Source organism: Myiozetetes cayanensis, unplaced genomic scaffold, assembly GCF_022539395.1.
Source record: "Myiozetetes cayanensis isolate MyiCay16 unplaced genomic scaffold, myiCay2020 scf1, whole genome shotgun sequence".
Lineage (NCBI taxonomy): Eukaryota > Metazoa > Chordata > Aves > Passeriformes > Tyrannidae > Myiozetetes > Myiozetetes cayanensis.
The window spans coordinates 145,747,399-145,772,386 of NW_026086604.1; the positions used below are offsets into that span (position 1 = coordinate 145,747,399).

A 24,988-nucleotide genomic window follows, 5' to 3' on the forward strand; every position below is an offset into this window, starting at 1 on the left:
AATCACAGAATCTTTAGGGTTGGAAGGGTCCAACCCCCCTGCCACGACAGGGTCACCTGGAGCAGGTGATACAGGAATGTGTCGAGGTGATTTTGGAATGACTTTGGAGAGGAGACTCCACAACCTCCCTGAGCTGTCTGTTCCAGTGCTCTGACAGCGTCAATGTAAAGAAGTTCTTCATGTTGAGGGGAAACCTTTTGTAGTTTAGCTTACGGCCACTGCTCCTCATTCTGTCCCTGGGCACCACTGAAAAGAGTCCAGCACCTTCTTGGCACCAGCCTTTGACACCTTTATATGCATTAATGAGATTCCCCTCAATCTTCTCTAGACTGAGCAGGCCCCGCTCCCACAGTCTCTCCTCATATGAGAGATGAGCTTTTTCTTCTCTAGCTAAAGACTATACGAGCTTTAAAGGGCTCTTCTGACCCAAATGATTCTGTGGCCCTTCGGGGTCGGAGCACAAGGTGGCCATGCTGGACAGGGGTTAGTTCAGCCACCCCTCCACGGGCGCTCCTTGTAATCTCCCGGGGGTGGGGTGCGGGGCTCATTCTTTATTTTTTTTTCACAGTTCTCGGTCCAGATCTCTTCGATTTGGCTCATTCCCCTCACGCCGCCTTCCCGCGCTGAGGCGGTACCGCCATGGCGGGGCCGGGAGGGGGCGCTGAGGGGACAGCGCGGCGCCCGCCCCTTCGCGCCGCCACCATGGCGGGCCTGCCCCGCCACCGCCGCTTCCTCGGCGGCTTCGTCTGCGGGGCCGCGGCCGGGGCCGCCGCGTCCTGCTGGGCTGCCTGGCGGCTCCTCCGCAGCCAGAGCCAGCCGGAGCCGAGCCCCGGGCGGGCCCCGGCAGAGGGTAAGCGCTGCGGGCCGCGGGGAGGCCGGGCGAGGCGGCTCCGTGGTTCCGCCGGGCGGGAGAGGCGGCGGCGCCTCAGCGCGGTTCCGCTCCCCACGGCCGCTCCTGGCCTTAAACCCTCTCCCTCCCCTTAGGAGTGTCTTCTCTCTCCCTCGGAAGAGCCGTTTCCCTCCTGTCTCCATCCAGGGGTGCCAAAGCGAGCCGGGAGATCGGGGTCGGGGGGGGTGGTGGTCCCCCAGTATATGCGCCGGGCTGTGGGTGGAGGAGGTTATTTGGGGATGCCGGGCCGTAACTTGTCATTAAAGCCCTTCCCCTGCAGTGCAGCTGCTCACGCCGAAGTGTTGGTGGCAGGAGGGAAAAGTGGGTCCGTGCGGCTGCCAGGATGGCTACAAGTGTCCCCGGTTGCTGGGGGTGGGGAGCGCAGACCCTTTGTCCTGTATGATCTGACAACATCCCCATAGTATATGCACGCAAATATATGAGTATACATATATATATATACACACACATAGATTTAGTTTTAAACACACAATTCAGGCCATAACTAAACTTCAGCTACAGCTGCCTGGGATGAGCGAAGGCCGGTCCATCCAGTCTCTGCACCCAGGGGTTTGGGGGATGCAGGTGTGGGTGGGGGTGTTGGGGAGCACCCGAGGGAGCAAATGGTTTTCTCTACAGCCTGAAGACTTTAAAACCCTACCAGAGCGTTGGAAAACACAGGAAGAATGCCTCTGAAAATGTGAGTTGCTGTTGGACAAATGGCTAGAGGATGAGGAAGGCAGTAGGATGGATGTAAATATTCCTCCATGAGAGAAAATTGTTGCTTGCAAAAAAAAAAGTGTCTTAAAGCGAAGCTTCCATTCATTCAGCAGAGTGTAAGTGTTCGCAGTGAGGGCAGGACTTGCTTTTACCCAACTCACACATCTCAGTTTGTGAGGCAGTGTTATTTCCAGCTCCAAAGGGTAAAGTATGCGTGTCTGTAAGTCCTCACTGCCTGTTCTGTCCCTAAATATCTGATAGCTTTTATTCTGAGGGCCAGCCCAGACTGATTGCTAGTTACATGTATACGTATGTAGGCATTACAGCAGTCGAGTTAGTCCTAGAGCTGAGGTCCTCATGTTAACACACAGTGGAAACCACAACTATTTTGGTAGATGAGAGTTTCAGTGAGGTAGCTCTCTTAATATTTTTTTAGGTCTTAATTGTTGCAGTACCCTCAAGTAATTCCCTGTACAGTATGTTTACGCCCACTGAGATGTTTTTCTGACTGTCTTGTTTCTGATTGCAGTTTCTGACCACGTTTCATCTTTGGATGGCTTTTTTTTTTTTTTTCTCCATAGAACCAGTAGAAGAGGCTCTGCTGGAAAGATATGGATTCCCTGAGGCTGGAACAGAAACCAGATGTTACACAAATCATGCTCTGTCTTATGACCAAGCAAAACGGGTGCCTAGATGGGTGATTGAACATATTTCAAAACAGAAGACACTGGGTATGTAGGTATTTATTTACTTGCACTTATGATGCCCAGAATGGGCTTTGCTGTTCACAGAAGGTGGACCCTGGAGCAGGCAGGGGGAAAAATCCTATAATGATCTCTGAGTATGGATTTTTCCACCCAATCACAGTCCCACTGGGGCCAGCAGGCCTCTGGGTGGGTGTCAGCTTCATGCCATGAATTATTAAGGCTGTTGTTACCAGTGATTTAAGAGATCTGTCACTGCAGGTTGTATTGTTCCTTCAGTATTGTTCCACTTCAGTATTGTTCCTCTGCTTGGGACTAGTCTGGTATTGAATATACAACATCTGTGGTGAAGATACACTTGGTCCAAGGGCTGAATATGAAACGGAGAACTAGAGTTACCTTCTGTCAGAAATTTATACTGTAAAACAGTCTGTAAGATAAGTACAGGTGTGTCAGTGTGAACACTCTAAAATTTTGCAGGAGGGAAGCTTAACTCACCTCTTTTTAAACATGAATGGAGAGAACATGAAACAATGAAAATTAAACTTTCCGTACCTGATTCAGACCTGCAGAGTTGCTCGAGTGCATAGAAGTGGCTCTTGCTTCCTTAGCTGGTGTAGGTAGTTCTGAGGTCCAGTCTGTGTCAGTTTAGCTGCTGCCCCATGAGTGGAGTCAGTGCCTTTCATGGCCAGACCCCTTCATCTACAGGTCTTGGAGATTTGCTCAGGATGGGAAGAGAATGTTCATTTGTGAGATAAAAATGGAGCAAAGGGCATCACCAGTTGTAATTGTTCAGAGCTAGAGAGGGCATTACCCACTCACTGCAGCCATTATTTACTGTGGTGCAGTTCTGTTTTATTTCCTGATGTGCATTATCTAATACTCTCTCCCCTGTTCTTTATGCAAGACAGAGGCTCAGTGATTTTTTTGCTGTCAGTTGGTGAATGAAATACGAGTGGTATACAGTCATTGTAAATTAAGTTTATAGCATTAGTTCAGTTTTTATAAGGCAGATTATTACTGATGGAGGTAAGTGTGTAATTGTAAAATGTTTTATGAAAGCAATAGCCCTCTAAATATATCTTAATCACTGTCTTCAAATTACCTTTCAAAATTAAAAGCATGATATTGAAAATATTATAACCAGCCCCTAAGTAGCATCATTGATTCCACTTCTTTCTGAGAAGAAAACAGTAATTCCAGGCTTACTTTCAAGTGGGCCTTAACAGCTGAATTGTTAAAATGTTTTCCAAATGACCAGATACAACTAACCTGCAAGTTGAAATTAAATATCTTGAGGCATTCAGCCGTGATTTGTGCCTGTAGCTACTCTAATTGAGATTTGAGGTGGAACTGTGTTGAAGGGGGAGGGTTGAAAGGACATAATGTAAAAACAGGTATATTTTATTGATGAGTAAGGATTTAAATGTTTAAAAAACACAGTGCGAAGAAATCAGCATTACATGTAAGTGGTCTGTGCAGAACTGGTTACAGAAGATATCAGCCTTTTTTATAAAAGCAGTGAACAGAGAATAAACGAGGACAGATTTTTCCATCTTTCAAGTTTAATTGATAAATTACACTTTGTTTTAAGTACTGAAAATAAGAATTCTGTTGTTTTGCATGCTGATAAACTTGTCAGTGTTGCCTCTTGAGCATCAGTCCTCAGCTGAAGTGTCATGTCACGTGCTTTACCATAAAAGTGAAACTTTCCTTCTACCTGAACTGCAGAAAGTATCTCTTTGTTCTGGCCTTACCTCCCTGCACATACACACAGGTGGTCAGTAAAGAAAGGAAACTGCTTACAGGCATTGGTTTCTAAGGGGTGCCTTATCTATGTGCATGCTCCTTTTCCACCCCTTTCTTCCTTCCTTATGGTCCTTTCATATTCTTGTGTTCTTCTGAGAGCTGCCCAGTAGAGTGTGTCCCACACTTTGTTCTCAGTGCAGAGCACAAGGAAGCACAGAGCGCACGTGTGCTCTGGGATAATATTGACAAAAAGTGGATACAGTCTGTGTGTGTGTGTGTTTACAGTCAGCTGTAGAAAAAAAAGTAATTTTAATAACTAGTCACTACTGAAAGTTGCTCCTTGCGTTGTATTTTTTATGGTTGAGGAGAAAAATACCCGATTTAGGTTAATGTGTTGAATACTTGAGTGTCAAGATATAACAGAATTAGATCCTTTTGCCTTGTGGTTGTGTTGGTTTAATGATAACCATTCAATGTGTTATTCCTCAGGCGATGCAGACCGAAGGCACTGTAAATTCAGACCAGATCCCAACATCCCTCTGATGTTTAGTGCTGCCAATGAAGACTACCTTGGGAGCGGATGGTCACGAGGCCACATGGCACCAGCGGGAGATAACAAATTTTCAACAGTAGGTATTTTGTTCTCCTTTTTAATTTGTCTTTATCCACTGGAAAGGGTCAAAAGACCCTTGAAAGTAATGTGTAACATTCCTTTTGCAGTGTTTTTTTTTTTTCTTTGGAGGTGGAACACGATCTCATTAGTGATGCACAGACCTGGGTTTGAAGTTGCCAGGTCTGTTCCTGACTGAGCACTGTAGGATGTTCTCACAGTCTCCTTCAGGCATCTAAACCAGGTGCATCCTCTGATGACATACCTCTTCTTCATTAAATCACACCCAAATTAGCTTGTTTGGCAGAGATGATGTGTTGTGTGGTGTGGTGTTAAACGAGTCTTCTCAACCCCTTGTGTGTCACTCTGTCTACCTGTGAAATGAAAATGACAACCTTCACCAAACAAACCTCCAAAGTGTTTTTGAAGCCCACTTAAAGGGAAATGGGGACAATGACTTCATTCTGCCCAACAGCTGCTGAGATGTTTAAGGCTGGATTGGGCAAAGCAAAGATGCTAAGCACTGTTCTGTATTGGCAAGGGGATTGCCTGGATGATTTAAAAGGCTTTTTCCTTTCTTGCAAAGTGTATGAGGTAAATTAGACCCTTCATTTGCCGTAGTTCTTCCAGTCTATAAAATGTCTTCACCTGCCATTTATTTGAGCTGTAAGAGAAGCAAGCCCTAATGCCCTGGCTGACTTACAAAGCAGCCTTGAATTTATTGGATCCTCGTGTGAAGTGTGCCTAATGCAGCAATTTGTTAATTAAGAAGCAGTTGAAATTTGTATTTCTGCCAGGCAGAATGGAATTCAGTGGGGCAGAGTGACAGCACAGTGGCATGTGGTGAATGAAAGAACCAGTCATTTTGTTTCCACTGGAAGTTTCTTTGTTGTTATTTATTTGTGATGTCTGGGGAATTTTTGCTGGTGATCTCCCTGTGCAGAGAGATCCTGGACATGGCTTGAAATGCAGTGTGATGATACCATCTTTCAAATACAGGATTGCAAAAATGTAATTTCACAGTTTATTTGGTGCAGGTAGTGTTTCCTCATTATCCTACTTAGAAGTAGTAGTATGTGAAAAATATTGGCAAGTACAGGACCTATGAAAAATCTGGGTTAAGATCTTGGGATTTTTTTCTCTGTGTCTCCCTGCATATGCCTAGTTTTTTTAAGCACCAGGTCCTTCACATCTGGAAGTATGTGAGCTTCTGTTCAGAGGTTTATGACACTTTAAAGATAAAATTAAGCTGATATGTAGATATTTGACCGTTATGGTCTCATAAATCATTTCATTGCCTGCATATTCTGTATTTGTAAAATATCATTGAGTATTTTTAATAAAGAAAACCTTTTCTTGTAAGGGAAAGAAGAATTTAGTTATTAGGCAGTCAAATAAATAAAAAGCATGAGTGAAAGCATCCTTCCCATTCAAAAAGAATTGCTAGTTACTTTCAAAGGCATTGCAGAACTGACACTGGGTGACATTGTAATTCCTCTGCCTCTAAAATTGGAAGTTCTCATGCTGTTTCTGCCACGGAAAAAAAAGCAGATAATTTTGCAAGGTTTCACCTTAGTTATGCACCTCTTAATCCAAAATAATTTTGTAGGTGCTCCAACTTAGGTTTTATCTGACCTCTTGTGTTAATAAATGTTAAAAACTAAACTAGAAATGGGATTCTGATCCAAAAACTATTACAGTGTGTTTTCAGCTCATAAATGTTTCAATGAAATTGTATTATTTTCTTTCTCTGTGCAGAGAGCTATGGCTGAAACATTTTATCTCTCTAACATCGTGCCTCAGAATTATGAAAATAATGCTGGGTTTTGGAACAGGTGAGAAATTACTTGTAAGTAAACCAAGTGAAAAATACCAGGCAGCAGCATAAATCAAAAATGCTTTATTTATAAAGCTTCTTCACATCCAAGTATTCTAGAGCACATTATGGGCTATCTGTAGAGATCATGGGAACTTCCTCTGAGATGAAAGGCAGCTCAGTCCTCACAGTGCAAGAACAGTACAATGAGTATTTAGTTTTTTATTCAGTCAAACTGTGGAAGACATTTATTTAGAATAGATAAAATGACTTCTTCTGGCTGATGTGGGTGAAAGTACCAGGCATAACATCCCTCTCCTTAAGGAGGATTCAGTAGAAGCAAGGAAAGGGTTTAGATCTTCCTCAAAAAACTGCTTCCAGTGTGAGAGTATTCAGATCTCTGTGTGTGGACGTTGGTTCACTTTGAATCGGAGAACTGAGCACTCCCCACTGAGTTACCACCACTTCAGGTCTTAAATGTCTCTTTAGGTGCTGGCTTCCAAGTAGCAACCTGGCAGGTTCTCTGTCACTTGTGAGCACTGACTGGATCGAATCTGAGGTTCAGGGCATGCCTGATAAATTTAAACTTTCTTCCTGTAAGGGTTTTTTTTTACTCTTTCCTTCCTTTGAGCTGAGGAAGACATAATAAAAGTAGCATTTTTCCTGTGCTTCTTGCATAGGACTTCCAGATTGTGAGGGCTCAGAAACAGGAGGGGAAAATGATGAATTTCTCAAGGTTCAATCAAGGGAAGGTCAGCAAAATTATGTAGAGTGTTGCACTAAAGATCCGTCAAAAGTGCATCATCATTCAGCTACGCACTACTTACCTGTTTTACAAGACTGCATATAAAATCATACAAGGCATTGAGTGAGGTTATATTATAGACAAATAAAATGCCATAACTTTAAGAGTTTGTTTTTTTCTTATTTTAGTAACTCAAGTATTTGAGCATAAATATTCCTTATACCAAAGCTGGGCATTTGTACCAATTAAAGGTGGGAAACCATCTTTATTTCCCTTAAGCAGGATCTCTGCCTAAGCAGGAAATTCTGGAGAGTGATGCAAGATTTCCCCTCACACTATCAGCCTTGCAATTTAAGCAGCTATTACCACTTTTTCCCACCCCAGCACCCTGTTGCCAGAGTTTAAATACGTGTACAAGGCAGTTGTGCCACCTTTTTTGTCAGTCATTTTGCGTGTTGTGTCCTTTCTTGGCTTCAGTACTCTCTTGTTTTAATTGTTTGCTTCTTGAATTTTCTTCTGAGGTGCAGGTAGACAACTCAGCTTAGTCAAGTTTGTTAGTTTAAGTGTTTGTTGTTTTCTAAAGGGGTGTTTGCCCTCCAACCTGGTGTTTTTGATGCTTTCCCAGTTCCAGGTCTGGTTCCAGCTGACTGTGGTGACTCAGTTCCGTTTGCCAGCCCAGTTAAATTGATTGTCATTTTGTTCTGCTTGGTTATCTAATCTTTCCAGATTAGAAGATTGGATCAACTGATGAGATGAGTGCAAGAACCAACATGGAAGATGGATTAGGACTGGTCAGCTGGGACTGACAAGGGAAACAATGGGAAAGGGGAGACAGGAGTGTATCTTCCAGCAAGCTATTAGATAGTAAGCTGTTAGATTGGCTCAGTGGTGTGGTCTAAGTGCACCTTAGAATTCCTCATTCTCTTCCAACCAACGTGCATGCTTCTCTCTTTCCTGATATTTGACTGTCGTTTTCTGTCTTCTTGTGAGTGTCATTTCATGGTCACTGTAATCTGACCTCTGTCCTTGCTGCCACCAAAAGCAGTTTCCTCCCTAGCTGCATTTATTCCCATTCTTTCCTTTTGCCAGTTGGTGTTTGTATTTCTCTGCTGTGAGACAGCCTGAGGAGCTGAGCTGCTTGGAAGCAAAGCTGGTGACAGCAGGAAAAAAATTAGTTTGTTAATGCTTTGCTGTATCACATGGAGAAAGGGCTCCTTCTTGCTCATTGTCATTTGTGGGGCTCATTCTTGCTAATGTGATTTGTGTGAGCTGATTTATCTCACTAACCCAGCACAAAAAAAGGAAATACTGGTTTTGTTCAGGGTTGTTGACAGACAAAGAGTGCTAAAGTGGCCCAAGGGCGAGGTATGAGGAACAGGGATGAGACAGAGAAGGAGACGAAACAGGCCTCTTTCAGAGGCAGCCACATTGGCTGGGTTTATCTGTCTGATATTCTGGTCTGTTTGTCCATTTGTGTGAAGTGCAGCTCTTAACTTTGTAGAGGACCAGTGGGTGCTCACTGTATGTGATTTCTGTAACAGTTGGGGTATTAGATCAATGGCAGGCTATAATCATAGCCTGATTCATCACCCAGAATGGTTTGGGTTGGAAGGGACCTTAAGGATCATCTAGTTCCAGTCCCTCTACCGTGGGCAGGGACACCTTCCACTAGACCAGATTGCTCAAGCCCTGTCCAACCTGGCCTTGTTAATATTTTGTTTTATGTAAAATGGGCACGATCCAGAAACTTCCTTATTTGAAAACTGTTATATGCTGTAAACTGAATGAATTAGTTTAAAAAGTAAAAATAACGGTATATTTCTGGAGGTATTACTTCATTTTTGAACAGTTTTATATGTAATAAAAAACTAGACTCAGTGGGAATGGCACACAGAAACTTTCCCCAGTACTTTGAGCTATGGAAAGAGCTGGGTCCTGCAGGGCATTGATTCCTTGGGGAGAAATGTACAAATCCAATAATAAGGTAGAGCCTCTCAAAGCAAGAACACCACAACCTGCTGTTTAAAACAATTTTATTTTACTAATCCCGAGTGACCATCAACAGTATATTTCTAGTGTCAGATGTGGGAGTAAGTAGAGAACTCAGCTGTTCAGACAGGTGGTAAGGCTGCAGAAACCATTTTCGGATGTGTGCAGTAACACATGTATGTGAATAAGTGAACTTGGCATAAGTGGGAAGCATACGTTGGGCCTGCATTTTTAACCTTCTTTGGCTTGGGAATCAGTCATGTGAAAAATGCTCCCTAACTTTCAGTAGTTCATCCTTCCCTTCACAATATGTCTCAAAGATTATTATGTCAGGTTTTCCCAGCTGACTTTTCCTTGTCTGACAAATATGTTCCAGAATGGAAATGTATTGTCGGGAATTGACTGAGAGATTTGAGGATGTTTGGGTGGTTTCTGGACCTCTGACCTTGCCTCAGACAAGTGAGGATGGAAAGAAGAGTGTTACTTATCAGGTATGTATATATGTTGCTGAGTTAATAGTGCAATGGTAATGATTTATTCATTTAAAATTGATACTGTAGCTTGATAAAACAAAATTGAAATCTTAGTACGTGCAGAATGTCCAATATCAGTTTGGACGAGATCAGCAGAGATGTTACATCTTGCCTATACATGAAAAAGTATAATTTAAAAATAATTTGTTTTATTTACAGAGAGATCTGTTTCATGTCTGGTAACAGTCTGCAGTAAACCTGTTTTCTGACTTGTATAATTCATGGCAGTATCTAAGAGAGAGTTAGTTACTGATGTTCAGGCATCTCTTCAGTCATTTATTTCTTGATGTGCTTTAGAAACAGTGCAATACAAAGGTATTGTGGGTTTCTAAAAACTGTGCAGGGTATCAGAATGCCTGTGGTCCTTTAATTTCCTGAGCACTTGTTTGGTGATATCCCATAGGCAGCACCTGGACAGGCCTTCCAACTGAGATTCTGTGCATGTCAGAGTTAATTGGAAGACATCGTTCAAGTTCAGTAGATTTTAGGTGAATACAGTCTAATCACTGGTCCGTGGTACTGATAACTCCCCTTCTTATAGTCCCTTATTTTTATTACCTGGTTAAAATACTCTGAAGATTTAGGATTGATCATGCACAGTCTCTGGAAAGCCACCAGTGATAGACAGATAGGAAAGGCTATCACGTTGAGAGGTGAATTTATTATTTGTACTCTGACTTACTCTTTGTAGGCTTGTGTTCAGACATCTGTAGGGTCTAAGTGTAGTAAGTTATTCAGGGGAATGTTACCTTCTGCCCCACTGCAATGAGACATAATTGCTGTTTTCAGTTGCTGGATGGAAGCTGTCATAATGCAAATAATAAATGCTGTATTTTGCACCTCTTGAAGAAACACTTTTCCATGACAATAAGTACTGGGATCAACTGCAGCTCCAGCTTGTGAGTGATTCAGCTGTCCAACTTGTTCTCTGAGGAGCAATGGATGAGCTTGCTATAACAAGCCTCTGTTTCAAAGGGTTATGAGAGACACAAAAGAGAGAGATGTTCAGCTTTCAACAGTGGCTTGTTTAGTGGTAAGATTTAGGCGCTAATCGCTCCATTATAAATACACAGCTGATTTCCATTTGATTGAACTTGGAACTCAGTCATGATAAAACATGATTTTTCCTGTTTCCTTTTACCTTTTTACTTCTTGAAAAACTGTCCCTTATGTCCCCACCCACACACGTCAAACCTTGACTGTGACAAAATCACAGCTTCGGTTTGGATTTGTTTGGTTTTTTTTTTTTACCAGACAGTCATATGTTATGCATATGAAAATGCAGTAATAATAATTTGTCTTTTTTCATGTTCAGTGGCAGTTCCAAATTTCACCTCTCACCACATCTTTGTGAGGAAGGGAACAACTGTGCCCATTTCCAAGGGGATAAATAAGCCATGGTTAAGGGATACAATCAATGTCACATGATAAGTTGGTGGCAAGGCCAGCATTAGAGGGGCAGTCATTCCATGACACCCAAAGGAAGAGTGCTCACTTCACCATTTCCCATTATGCTTTCCAGGCCTTTCTCTGCCTTTCTCTTTTCTGCCAGTGCTGATGACTGTCAGATCCTGCCACAAAAGGCTGAATTACCCAGTACAACAGGAAGCCACCCATACTGGGTTTACTGGGTTTATTTTATGCTGCTGTAGAAAGACAGAGGCAGCACACAGAGTAGTCCAGTGCTTCCTGGTGACTGCATGAGATATGTCCAAAAGCACATAGCTGGGAGCAGGGGGGAGATGTCCCCTCTCAACAGTTTTCAACTGAGCATTTGGCTCACTGTCATGCAGAATGGTACTGATTTCTGCAGGCTTGCACAGAGCTTGCTGGAACTTACTTCCTTTTAGCTGTCGGGATATTGCATCTATTTGTCATCTTTAAAAATATATATTCGTCTTACATAGCAACGAATTAAAAATCCTGAGCTGACTTGAACATTTTATTAGTGGAAATCATTTCCAGGAAGAACGTTGTATCATCTATCAACTGCACCTATCAACAGCTTCACTTTAATCTCGGTCACCTTTTTTCTCGTTTTTCTCTAGAGAAAGTGTTTACTTAGAAGAGAAAGATTACATTTTCTGAAAAATGATTGTCACTCTCCGTTCTGGTTTTGAAATATAAATTTTAGTATTCCACAGGTAAAAATGAGAACAGGCAGGGGTTTTTTTGTGCATTACTGTCTTTATTCAAAATAACTTCATACCAGGATAGGGTGATGAAATAATAGTGGCACAAAATGTCCATGCTGCTTTGATTATCATATTGTTCTGGTTTTGTCTGTTGCCAAGATGTCTTCATTGTCTTTGGGCTTGATGACAACACTGGTTAAAAGACCAATTTAATCAGTTTTGGTCTTAGTATAAACTAGAAAGTGAAGTTCAGTGTTAGATGCAAACCAGCGGAATTGTGATGTTCATGTTTGCATGTCACCATTTGGCCACATTCATAAATCCTTTTACTCAGTTTCCTACACTGAGATTCATTAAGTGAATTAGTTTTTATGTAAGCTGCATTTAAGTACAGGTGGGAAAAGTAAAATACTGATTTTGTGGTGTTTTGGTTTGATTTGGATCCTCTTTGGCTATGCTCCCCAGTCTAATTAAATACAGGCTGAGAATTTTTTTTTTTATTTATTTTGTATGGCTTAAGTTCTTGTGCTTTCCATTGTAGTTGTACTCTGGGAGAGAGATACTTCAGAGTAGACTACTGTGTTGGTTTTTTGGGGTTTGTTTGGTTTTTTCCCTTTCATCAACACATGCACTTAGAAGAGGGAACACAGCGTGTCGAAGCACTGGAGAGAAGTTCTTTTCAGGCACCAGGGATGTAGTGGCAGTTATTGCCATTGATTTTGGCAGTCTGGGATTCTGCCCCTAACCCAGGAACACTGAGGGTTGTGAAGGAAAGGTATCTCTTAGCTGTCTTTCAGACTGAACTCTGCCAGGTTCACACAAGTGACTTCGAAATGAAAGGATTTTGGTCCTCGTTGTCTGGGCTTGTGAAGCTGATGTGAGAAGATGTCCCTTTTCTTTGTGTGTGCTGTCCAAGGAGAGGTGCTGTACTGCACACAGTGGTGCTGGAACTCAGAGCCTGTAGTCTGGCAATGAGACTGTTAAGGCTGAGCTCCTTTCTAATGTTTTTATTCTCTCGGACTAGAACTGTGAGAAAAAAAAAAATCAAAACCACATAAGGGCTACAGTGAATGTGCCTGCACTGATTTGTTTTCAGAGCCTCTTTTCTTCTTAGTTTTCCTTGTTTTTGGCTAAAGGAGCATTGAAATCTGTATCTGTGGTTTTACATGCTGGTGTTTTTCTAATCAGACATCCAAAAAGGTTATTTTTAGATCACTATAGAGGAAAAAGAGAGCATTGGTCATGGCTTTGTTCCCAGTTCCTGCTTGGACTCTGGTACCATTTGGTCTTTAATTCCAGAAAGGGAATTAACCTTGAACTCCTTAGATGCCAGCATTGTTCTGTCTCTTGGCTGAACTTGCTTTATCCTCAGATATGTTCTGTCATTTCATCTGTCTCCAGTGGAGGTTTTTATTGCAAAGAGTAGATTGATGACCGTGCTGGGTTATCTGAAAAACATATTTTGAGAATATATGTAAAATAGAATGCCAACAGGAAAAACCTGTTCTGTGTCATTGGAGAGGCAGATGCAGGTTTTTCATCTTTGTCCAGATCAAATCGAAATGACATTGTCTTGTTTTATACATTCCTGCTCTCCAGTGACTGTCACTTTAGTGATTTTCCTCTCTCAGCAGATTTGGAGTTTGAAATACAAAATTTGCAGTAATTCAGCTGTATCATGCTCAGTTCTCCACCCTTCCTATTCCCAATGCCATCCTAGTAAATACTAATTTAAGGGGAATCAGCTGTGGTTGGCAAATAACATTTTCTTTGTTGTTTGAAGAACACATTTGAATGTACTTTTTACTGATATATGAAGTTCATGCTGGAATCTTTGTTTGCTGTTTAGTTTTCCATACTGAATGATGAGGCTGTGCCAGAGATGCACAATAACTGGGCCAGAAGATGCAGCTACTGGTCCTCTACATCTGTGACAAATAACTGGGAAAAAAATTGCACTTATATTGCAAATATAAGATGGTACTTTATGGTTTTCCCCAGTCAACTTTCAGAATTAATAGAGGTTGTCTCCTAACAAGATAATAAAGGGGAAGAAATACTTATTAAAGGAGGAAATAAACCTGGGAACTATTACTTGTTTGTTGGCTGCTCCAAGGGTTCTCATGGCTTCACTGGTACCTAATGGATCTCAGGTCCATTATACACATCCCATAAACTTTGTGCAAAGGGCTCATCTTAGATCAGCTGCTGGAAATGACCAGGGCTCTTGTCAGCACTAAATAAAGTACAAATGAATGTAACAGATGCTGGGTTGAGATTGGAGGAGAAGAGACACTGAAGTTGCAGGATAGAGTAATGGGATTGCTTTTGTTTAACATTGTACCCACCCCAAAGGTTATGTTGTTATAGGGAGAGGGGTGTTAGGGATTGTGGTGGATTCAGTGTTAAGTAAGCTAAATGGATTCTGTGGAAGCAGTACTCTGTCATCATGTAAGTGCAGTTTATTATATACATAATGTGTATACACACCCTCTTTATTAAGGAAAAATAAAAAGGGAGGTGGGGTGTCTATCTTTTAATGCCATAACTGTGTATTTAGGAACATTTTGGGGTTTTACCATCTCTTATTTATTTTTTTTTCTTTCCTTTTTAGTTTTCCAAATGATTTGGCAATAGCAATCAGACCACCAGCCATCACAAATTAAATTTTTCTGAAGTACATACATTTGCATTTTAGAGTGCTTGTCTCTGCAGATTGTTACTATGAATTTTATCTGTAGTGTTTTCTGTTTTCTGTATTGCTAGGTCTGCCTTCACACCCCTTAGTTCTACTCAGTGCCATCTGACAGAGTTTCCTCAAATATTGGGGGAAAAACACTGTTAAAAAATCAGTACTGCCTAACACAAATCCAGAAGGAAGTGGAGTGAAGGCAGTTAATGCTGTCACAATGATCAAGTAAATAAATAGCGAAGGGAATTGTTTGTACTGCCAGAAAGTCTGTTTCTACACAGAATGTGGTATCAAATTGTACTAAAGCTCTGGGGTTGTCAAACCTGGGATCGTATCAGCAGGAATAATGTTATTTCTACAGTAGAAGACCTGATGGGCCTTGGTCAGTATCATGATTCAAGTTACAGCTATAACAAAAGGAATTGTTGTTCAGAGAAAACTGCAGTCTTACTTTGAGTGACAGGAATGACGTCCTTGAATTCTGTCCACCAACAAATGTGATAGAAGTGTTAATTTTGTTACTGTCAGATGCAGTTGGAAGTACTGTATCACAGAGAACTGTTTGTGCTTGTTTTCAGTCAGTTGTGTTTGCAGTGTGGCTCTGTCTGAACTCGGGTTAGGACTTCACAGAGAGCGAAAAAAATGGTTACTGGAGTGTCAAGGGAATTTCTGGAGCTGTCATTTTAAAGTGTTTGATGATGGTACCCTCTGATGCAAGGACTCTTCAGTGTGTGCTGGCATTTAAGGCATGATTGAATGTGATTTCTGTTTACCAGGTTCTAAGAGAATTGTGGATAATTGACAATCCAGAGCTGTCTCTGGCTGATGAAGGGCTCGTTAGTCCCTTCTGCTAATTCTCTGCACAGTTGATTTTCAGTTTCTAGTCACTAGGTGGCAAAGTACCACTTTGGGATTCACGAGTCCCTTTAAAAACAATCTGTAGCCTTTCAGAAGAAGATAATTTTCTTACCACTCTGGGAAGCTGTAACCAGCCCAGTGTAAAATGAAAATACGATAACATTTGTGTGTGTTTAAAATTTCCAGTAATAGTAACACTCTGTTTTCTTCTCATGTAATTTCAACTCCTCTGCCATTATACTTCATATATTCCTTTTCTCCCCTTCCTGTAAGAATGGAGTTTTCCATCTCATAAACTCCAAACTGACTTTTTCAGGGACTGCTTTTCCCTGTATTTATGTGACTATGACCATGAAGGTGGCATTGGTTAATCCAGATGCTTAAACTTACCCTAGATACCTTTAGCAAATGTCTTCATTATGTACTGTGATATTTTATAAACTGCAACCAAGAACAGAATTTGGCCAAAATTGTGGGGAAAGCCAAACCTAAGACCAGTCCCCATCCAGTGACTTGGCTGTGAGACCAAATTTATCAAAGCTCACTGAAATCTTTATGTTTTAAGTAATCATGTTATTTCTGCCCTTCTCTGCCCCCGTGAGCTCTGTAAGTTTGTATTATAACTGCTTCCCAACACGTTTGTTGTTTTAGCAATATGTAAACATCTCTAAATGCCAGGAATTGCACACATTTTAATGGCCTGTCCTCATGACAGCTGTCCACGTTTAATTGGGCATTGAGAAGAATAAAAAATTGATACACACTTGTGAAATGCCAATAACAATGTCAATAACAATAGAAAAATAATAAACACTGTTCTGACAATGACTTTATTATAATGCTGCATTGTTAGATGACACCAGTTCAGTTGTAGGGCTTCAGCCAGCACCAGATCACCAATGAAACAAAGCAAAATTAAAAGGAACAAGCAGCTGCAAAAAGTTAGGGCAATGCACATTTTTACATTGAACTGATACAGACAGCAAAGTATCTGAAATTTCACACTGGTTTCCCAAATGATGATGGGAAAGAAATATATTTAATGCTATAAAAAGAAGGCTTTCAGCTTGAGTGCTTTTTCTTTTCTCATGTTATGAGGCTGTTGAAAATTTGAAAGATTAAGCAAAATTTTATAGCAATAGCAAAACAGAAATTTTCAAATGATTGCAGAAAAATTTGTCTTGTGGCCTGTTACCAACATGATGTGAAAGCATGTGGGACAGCAGTGATTTCAACAGGCCATTGCTGTAGTTTCTTGCTTGTCTTAGTCCACAAAATTTCTTTTGGAATCGGAGATACTATTAAAAACTGCTGCTCTTCTCCAGCTGGGACAGAGAGCTGTTTCAAGCATTGATTGCTGGAAGATCATCTGCTGCCTGTGGATAGACAAGCACAAATCAAAGTCAACATCTGTGCATGGATAATCTTAACCCATTTTCCATTCTGTTACAATAGGAGCATATGCTTTCTGCCTCTGTTAGGCAGGCACTGAGATAAATGGGATGGTGTAGATCCAAATAGTGATTCAGGCTGCTGAAGTTAGGGAGGAAAATCCTCTAGGTGGCAATAGGAAATGGGATTGTGGAGTTTGTTTTTGCTACCTATTGCTTCTGTTCCAGTCTTCACTTTTGGAGAATCACACTTCACTTCTTTCCCTGGCAGTTGAGCTGGAGGGGGAAGGGAGGGAGCAACTCTATGAAAACTTTTATCTCCAGCTTCTCTGTCTACTCCCATAAAAAAGCAAACTGTGATATGTTACAGAGAGTAATGATGGAAATATTTTGGTGTGCTCCAGAACTGCGTTTCCTTTTCTAACAGAAATCACTGGGTCACACTGACTTCATAAATTATTGATGATGCACCCTGTGCTAAACAGCAGAAAAAAACCCATATTTATTCTTTGTTATGCATATTTACTCTGTCAGGGAAGTCAGGGACTGTCCTTTGATGGTGTTCTCCTCCAGCAGAATTACCTGGGGATAGAAGTTTTATGCCCTGTTTTGGGTAAGGAAAGGACACCTGTGAACTGGCTGTTTGGCAGGGCAAAGTTGATTTTAATCACTTTAACATATTAACACTCAGTGAAGTAATTGCAAAAGTAGTTTACTGCTGTTCAGAGAACTGGTATAAAGACTGTGCACTGCTTAAATTTTATTGAAATTCTCAAAAGAGAGCTTATGTGGAACTGAAGTGGTACATAAATTACATGTCTGGCCATTGCCTGGATGGAGTTGAATTTAGAGCTACATTTCTCAAAAGGCCAACCCTTCCTTCATTTTGAACTAGTCCTCGTTTTCTTTCTTGCCTTCCCTCCTTTGTAGGTGCAGATACTATGAATAAATGTGCATTATTTTGCATAGAATATATATATTTGCATAATATTACATAAGCACAGGGTCTGTTTTCCCTTAGCACTCAGTTCAGGCATTCAGCATTTCCATCTCATACCTCACTGTTCTGTGTGCAGCTCTATTCATTCCCCAGCCTCTCTATCCACCCACTCAGCCCTCAGACTCAATCCCCAGTTCCCTCTGCTTGCTCACTCCACACAAATTCACCTGTTTGTTTTACATATGCCATGTACCCCCTAATTGGAGATACTTGTAGCAGCTCCATCTGCGTGCTCACCCTTCTTCTGGTCTTTTATCCACCAGCCCGAGGATGCTGGGATGTGGATGGGTGTGTGGGAGGTGTTTAGAGGAGAGGGGGAGCTGAGCTAAGGAGGACCTGTATTTATATGTATATGTGTGTATTTATGGGGGGAAAAAGTATGTGAAGAGGCCTGGAAAAGGCCATAGTGCTCAGGAGTGCTGCAGGTCAGGAGATTGTTGGCCCAGGATGAAGCCCAGGACTGGAGTTTAGTCTCACTGCTGCCTTCTCTCAGAAGGTTGCAACCCTTTCAGGGAGGTCTGGAGCTGTGCACAGCCTCTTCCTCCTCCTCCTCCCCACCCTAGGAGTGTGCAGGAGGTGGGAATGCAGTGCAGGCTCGGGAAGTACCCTGCTCCAGGGGAGAAAAGGAGCTCCAGCCTTCTGCCTTTGGCAGTGTCATCACTGGAGCACTTGAAATATGAACTCCCTCCTGTCCCCCTCAGGGATTTTCAGGCTTCTTAGCTCCCTCCCTCTCAACCCAGTGTTGCACTCCCCAGTTCAAGTGCCGCTGATCTCAGATAGGTTAAACTCACAACACTATCCTTTAATTCAGTTTTAACTCGCCAGGTACAACAGTTATGTTGCAGTGTTGGTTTTAGTGTGCTTTAGAATTACCTGTGCATCAGTCATTTTTGATTATGTATGCTGTTCATCCTGAGGAGCTGTAACTGTGGATTCACCCACATGGAATGCTAAATGCAAAGAGCTTTGACACTCAGGAGCTCTAATTTCCCCATCAAGACACCTGTCATCGTTGAAAGGGAAGGTAGAGTTGACATAACCAGTTTCAATGACTGTTTGATGTCTAGACAGTGTCATTTGGGAGAAGGTTGGTGGCATAAGCAAGACCATTTTTTGAAAAAAAAACAAAACAAAACAAAACAACAGGCAAAAAGATCAGAAAAAGTTAATACTACAGCTAAGCCATTAAATTACCTGGTTTATGGAAGGGGAGGAAAATATTTTGGAACACAGTAAAGAAATCTAAGAGCTCATGTTTTCCAGAAGCAGTAGTAATGTTTCTACTATGTTGTTGCATAAAACATTAAAAAACTTTTATCAGAGGTTTCCATTTCTCCTGAAGGTACTTTCTCTAATTTTGGTCTAACCAGGAAGACTTAAAGACCAGTCACTTAAAAAACTGGCAACAGAGGTAGAAGACACACTTCAAACACTGAAAGAATTCATAACTGCAATTACTTGACTACTGAAACAGACTAATGTGACCCTTGGATCAGTTGCCACAGGCAAAGTTTAGTTTTAAAAACACATTTTCTTTTTCAGAAGGGCTTAAAACTTAGAATAAAGTGTCTGTAGGAAGTGTGTGTTACGTGATTGAGTTGTACTGAATAAATGAATGGACAAGGCATGTCTGAACTGATAACACTAGATTAGTTGGTAAAATACTTTCAATTAATGTGATCAGTTGTGGCAGTGTAATAAATACCTGCTTTCCCTGAAATTGTGTTTTAACTGTGTCTAACAAAAGCTGTCAAAAAAATCAAAACAAGAAGTCTCTGGTTTTGCAGGTATTGCAAATACTGGAAACGGTACCAAATTGCTGGATTTTATGTATAAAATTAAATGCCTTTGTAGTTTTTGTGAGACATCTACATCTCTTTCTTCTGTTGGCATTACAATAAAAATTTGAGCAGGGTGCTTATAGAAGGGTTATGCCAAACTCAGGTTTTCCATGTGTGAGCCTGTTACACTCTGTTAATGTGACAGATTCAGTTCAGCACCAGTGAAGTAAAAAAAAAAAAAACCTGATACAGTGTGTGCATGAGCATCTCTTTTTGACTCCTAGAAAGAATATGTTTGTCAGCAATAGGTGTATTCCCTTGGACTTATTCGTGCCACAGGGCAGAGGATATACTGTGTACATATGTGTGTGAGCTTTTAGTGGATTTTAAGTTTAAGTCAGAGTCCCAAAGCTCCACTGCTGGGGCTTCACTTAAATTCCAGGATCGTGGTCTGAGCAACACAGGAGAAACCCCAAATGTACGAGCTCTTAAGTTAAATCATAGTGAATGTTTAGAAGAAATCAATGCATTTTCTTTGGATGCTTCTCTTCCAAGAAGATACTGAGTCACTGAATGTACTTCATGTACCTGTGTGTTCATAATAGAGATAGAAAAACATAACTGACAGAAAGTAAAATAGAAGTTCCTGATCTGACACTTCCAAAGCATGTAGGTTTTAATATGCATTTCACATCAACTCTAATAAGTTATTATAGTTATAAAAAGGAGAGAGGCTCCAGAGAGAGGGAAAGTGTAGATGTGGTGCTTAGGGACGTGGTTTAGTGGTGGACTTGGATGTGCTGGGTTAATGATTTGGCTTGATAATTTTAAAGGTGTTTTCCAGCCTAAACAATTCTATGACTCTGTGATCTGCATTTGTAACACACCTTTCCTTTTGCCAGGTAATTGGAAAGGATGATGTAGCTGTACCATCCCACCTCTACAAGGTGATCCTCGCCAGACGGAGCAGGACCTCAGCAGAGCCCTTGGTGCTGGGGGCTTTTGTGGTGCCAAACGATCCCATAGGCTTCAGCCACCAGCTGGCTGACTTCCAAGTAAATGTTGAAGACCTGGAAAAAATGTCAGGTTTAGTTTTCTTCCCCCAGGTGGACAAAACCAAAGATGTTAAAAATATCTGCGAGGTGGATACCTGTAAACTGATGGGCTTCAAGGAATTCACATTGTACATCACTGCTCGGAAAGTGGGGAGTGCCCGTACCTTGCACCGGCTGGAGAAAGCCATGTCAGAGTTACAGGAGGCAGGAATTGAGCCTGATGAGTATCTGATAAAGCTTTACAAGAAGAAGGAGGAAGAACTACTGCAGGAAAAACAAGGAGCAGCTAGAGAGGGGAAAGCTGGCTAAGTACGTGTTCGGGAAGATGTTTGGGGTTTTGTACTTTGAAAGGGGAACTGAAGGCAAACACAAAGACAAGGGCTCCTTGAATCATCCTTTGTTTGAGTCGTGAAAACAATAAAGAAATATCTGGAAGCTGATGGGTTTGGAATAACGTTCATTCTTGTGTAACATGATGCACACACGGGGTTTGCTGCACTACTTAGATATTGGAAGTGTAAACAACCCCTTTCTGGTGTGAATAGATCACTGGACCTCCAGGAAAGGCTTTGTGCTGTTTTCCAACTGAGACGTCAGACTTGGGGTTCGTGTGGACTCCCTTCTAGGAATATCACAAAAATAGACAGTAGACACCTTGGGAGTACAACTGGAACATGTTTAAATGTAATTCTGCCCGCAAATTTCTTTCACTGCGATGCTGTAAAAGAGTTTGGAATTTTTTGAAAATTAAATTAATTTAGAAATACTTCATTTAACTCTCTTTTATCGGAGAGCTGTAAGGCGTAATCTGGATCATTTATGGTCTTCACTTAGTTATGTTCACCAAAACCTCTCCTGACCTTGTGTGCTTTGGATACTTTAACATGTCAGTAGCTGTCAACTGGTGTAATTTGCAGCAAACTTCTCCCATTTCTGTATAATTCTGCAATTTTTTTTGAAAAACCCAATAGAGCTAGAGTTTACACCAGATGCTACCAGTGTAGATTGGGTCTTCATGAATTAATGTAAGCTTAATGTTTCATCTTCACCAAGTTTGGATAAACGTGTTTTCTTGCATATTGTTTGATTTGGAAGGTGAGCACTTCTTTCTTTTTGGTTGTGGTAGTCACTCACTGGCTTTTTTCCCAGCACCTGTCTTTGGAGTATAAGCTGTGCAACAAAACTTGTATGTGAAAGCAGAAGATTGACTGAAAATGCGTTTCCAATTCTGTTTCAGCAGCAACTGATGTTGCTCAGATTTAATGAAACTGCTTGGGAGATTTATTGAAATTTTTTTTCATTGCTTTTGTACTTAATTTGGGTAACTTATTGTTACCCTCTGACATTTTACGTTTGGAAAGAAAGAGTAAAAACTTGACGTATTTAGAATTTCTTTTCATGGTAAGAATCAATTTATATTTGGAGTTGTGCCGTGAAAGCAAAACACCTTCAGTAGTTTTCACATGAAAGAAGGGTCATGTGGTGCCAGGCTGAATTGGGCTGTTTTCAGGAAGGATGAATCAGGAGCATTATTTGGATGTTGTGAATCATCAGCTGGGTGTTCCTGTAACCGTGTAGTTCCCTTCATCTCTGTTCAGTTGTGGTATCCCGAAGTAGATCTCTTTATAAAGCAGTCATGGTTCCCATGACACTTTTGTGTTTGCCAAGAACATGTGCACAAAATCCAGACATTTAAATCCAGAGAAATGTCACTAGCTAAGGACATCATAAAAGCCTCCTGCCCACATAAATCAGAGAGAAATTGGGCAGAATCCTGACAAAATGTTTGCTCATTTCAATTTTAGCCCGGAATTGTGGTTGTAAATCCTATCAAATGTAACAAAACCAGTAAATCACAAAACAACAAGCCATGTCTGCCTTTGCAGGACGTGGGAGATGTCCGGGTGTGTTGCCTGGAATAACAAAGTTCCAGATGCTTCATGCGCCACTTGGTGGTCTCGTGTGGGCTCCACTGGAGTCCAGGCAGCCTTTTGGCACTGCAGTGGTGTCACCCTTCGGAAAAGATACCTGGTCATTGCCCAGTGCATTGTCTTTCTTCTCCTCCATTATTTGAATTATTTATGGTTTTTAACTCAGCCTTCCACCTTCATCCTTTCACTCGAGAGGTTACAGATCTCTCCAGCAGTGCTCACACACCCATAGGCATCTGAAGCAGATCTCAGTGCCACAGGTACATGTCCGTCTGTAACAAAAGCCTGTGTTAGGGCAGTGCCAGGTGTATGTGAGGAGCTCCAGGTATCATCCCTTGCTACTGACAACTGGCCACTGCGACAGCAGAAATGCCCAGTGTGACTCTGCCTCTGTGGAAGCTGCTCTGGGGACCAGCTGCTCCCTAACTGAGTACCTGCTCAGGCCTTATGTGCCCCCCTGGATTCCTGCAAGCCCCAGTTACCATAATTTCCATGCCTCGTGGCTTACCACATGGACTGGGCTGCCTATATCATTTTCAGCTCCGTTTGAGCGTGGTTGGTGTTCCACAGCTCCCCTTGGAGGGCGGCAGCAGGTGGTGAACCGTGAAACCACTTCCAGCGCTGCTCTGTGCCAAAGAGAACGTTCACCTGCTCCTCTCCTGCTGGTTTCCTGATCTCAATTAGCTGTGGAGTCTGGCATGCGGCAAAAAAATGAGCTTTCTTTACAGTAGGAAATGTAAGATGAGTAATAGTGAAGGGGTGAGGCTTTACACACTTGTTTGAGCCACCTCTGTAAGTAATTGCTTCAACACTCTTTGTGAGAACTGTGCTGGTGTCCATCTGTCATTCCTGTTGCAGAATTAATCACATGCATCTGTAGTGACAGTGGGAACCTCTGTGCTGCAGCTAAGCAGCAGGAGTCCTGGAAGTGGAGAAGTTTGTTCCTCCACTCTTCTACTGTGTTTGTTTTTAAAGCTAAATAGCCAAATTACGAGGGAAGTTGACAACTAGGCTGTCCACAGACAGATACAGTGATTTTCTCATATTCCTCTGACTGTCTACTCTCGATTGTTTCAGCTGTTCTTGAAGCAGGAAGGAAGTGATGGGAAGTAGGAGGCAGAGGGGAAGGGAATGCAGGGGAGAGCTTGCCCCTGCGCTCATGGGGTTTGGGCGGCAGCCCACTGGCTCCACTCGGTGCACTTTGGTATTTGGCCTTTTGAGGGCAGACTGTTTCCACAGTGTCAGCCTTGGCGTCCAGAAGTGATGGGGGCTATGCATGGAGTGTCTCTGGCCCATAAAAACTGTCCTTCTGTTTGTGATACTAAAATACCCGTTTAAAATGAGTCGTTCCGAGCGTCATATTGAAGCGTTCTATCAAGAGCGGTATGAAGTGAATGATTTTTCTTAGAAAAGGGGATTGACAGTAACGTTTGAAAGTGCCTTCAGATTGACCACCCAGGTTGTGCGTCTGCCCCACAGACAATTTTGTCTCCAGCTTCTTAATGAATTTCATTATAGGTGAGGATTTAACCCTGCACTGGTGTCTTGCAGTGCTATTGATCTGCATCTGTAGACACAATTTTGGAGGAAAGGGGTAGAGTTTAAAGGTCTGCTTTTTGTGTTGTGATTGGTTTACTTCAGGGCAATTTTCAATCTGTCCTGTAGTTGTAAAGATGGATCTTACTTACTAGTTGTGTTGGGTGATGCACTAAACTACGGAGAAACAGTTACTGTCCTGAGAAAGTGACATATATTGCATACAGCAGGCAACAGCTGGAAGGGCAAAAGATATACATCGAGAAATCTGAGGATTCAGTGGTGCTGCAACACCCACCTTTGAGTGTCCTTTTCATTACTCGAATCACCTCCCTGACAAAGACGCTCTAGTGTTCTATAAAACAAATAGTAAAATCATTAGTGTTGGAAAAGACCTTTAAGATCGTCAAGTTCAACCATTACTCAACACTGACAGGTCCAACCATAGACCATGTCCCTAAGCATCACATCTACCTGTTTTTTGAACGCTTCCAGGGATGGTGACTCCATCACTTCCCTGGGCAAGTAGGTGGCAAAACCCAGGATTTGCAGAAGATGCTGATCTCACCAGCAGTGATTGCTGGAGATGGCCTTAAGTTGCACCAGAGGAGGTTTAGATGGGATTTTAGGAAAAATTTATTCACCAGAAGGGTGGTCAGGCACTGGAACAGGCTGCCCAGGGAAGTGGTGGAGTCACCATCCCAGGGGGTATTTAAAAGCTGTGTAGATGTGGCACTTTGGGGCACGGTTTAGTGGTGGATGTAGCACCAGTTGGACTCAATGGCCTTAAAGTTCTTTTCCAAGCTAAACAATTCTATGATTCCATGATTCTGCCAGTACACCACCTGGTTTAG

At 41.9% G+C, this 24,988-nt stretch overlaps 1 protein-coding gene across 1 annotated transcript; it reads left to right on the forward strand.

The window, feature by feature from the left end:
• The first annotated feature begins 628 nt into the window (after window positions 1-628).
• Window positions 629-21,107, forward strand: EXOG (exo/endonuclease G). Its single transcript, XM_050320926.1, has 6 exons — window positions 629-850; window positions 2,191-2,340; window positions 4,552-4,691; window positions 6,431-6,507; window positions 9,599-9,713; window positions 20,515-21,107. Exons 1-6 carry the CDS (start codon window positions 640-642, stop codon window positions 20,974-20,976), a joined length of 1,155 nt encoding a protein of 384 aa, XP_050176883.1. The 5' UTR covers window positions 629-639; the 3' UTR covers window positions 20,977-21,107.
• Window positions 21,108-24,988: the final 3,881 nt, after the last annotated feature.

Bases quoted from the DNA above. Each gene is read 5' to 3' on its own strand.
- EXOG (XM_050320926.1), top strand. From the start codon at position 640: ATGGCGGGGCCGGGAGGGGGCGCTGAGGGGACAGCGCGGCGCCCGCCC. The intron at 6,508-9,598 runs GTGAGAAATTAC...AATATGTTCCAG, and splicing joins AATGCTGGGTTTTGGAACAG to AATGGAAATGTATTGTCGGG. The intron at 9,714-20,514 runs GTATGTATATAT...TCCTTTTGCCAG, and splicing joins AGAAGAGTGTTACTTATCAG to GTAATTGGAAAGGATGATGT.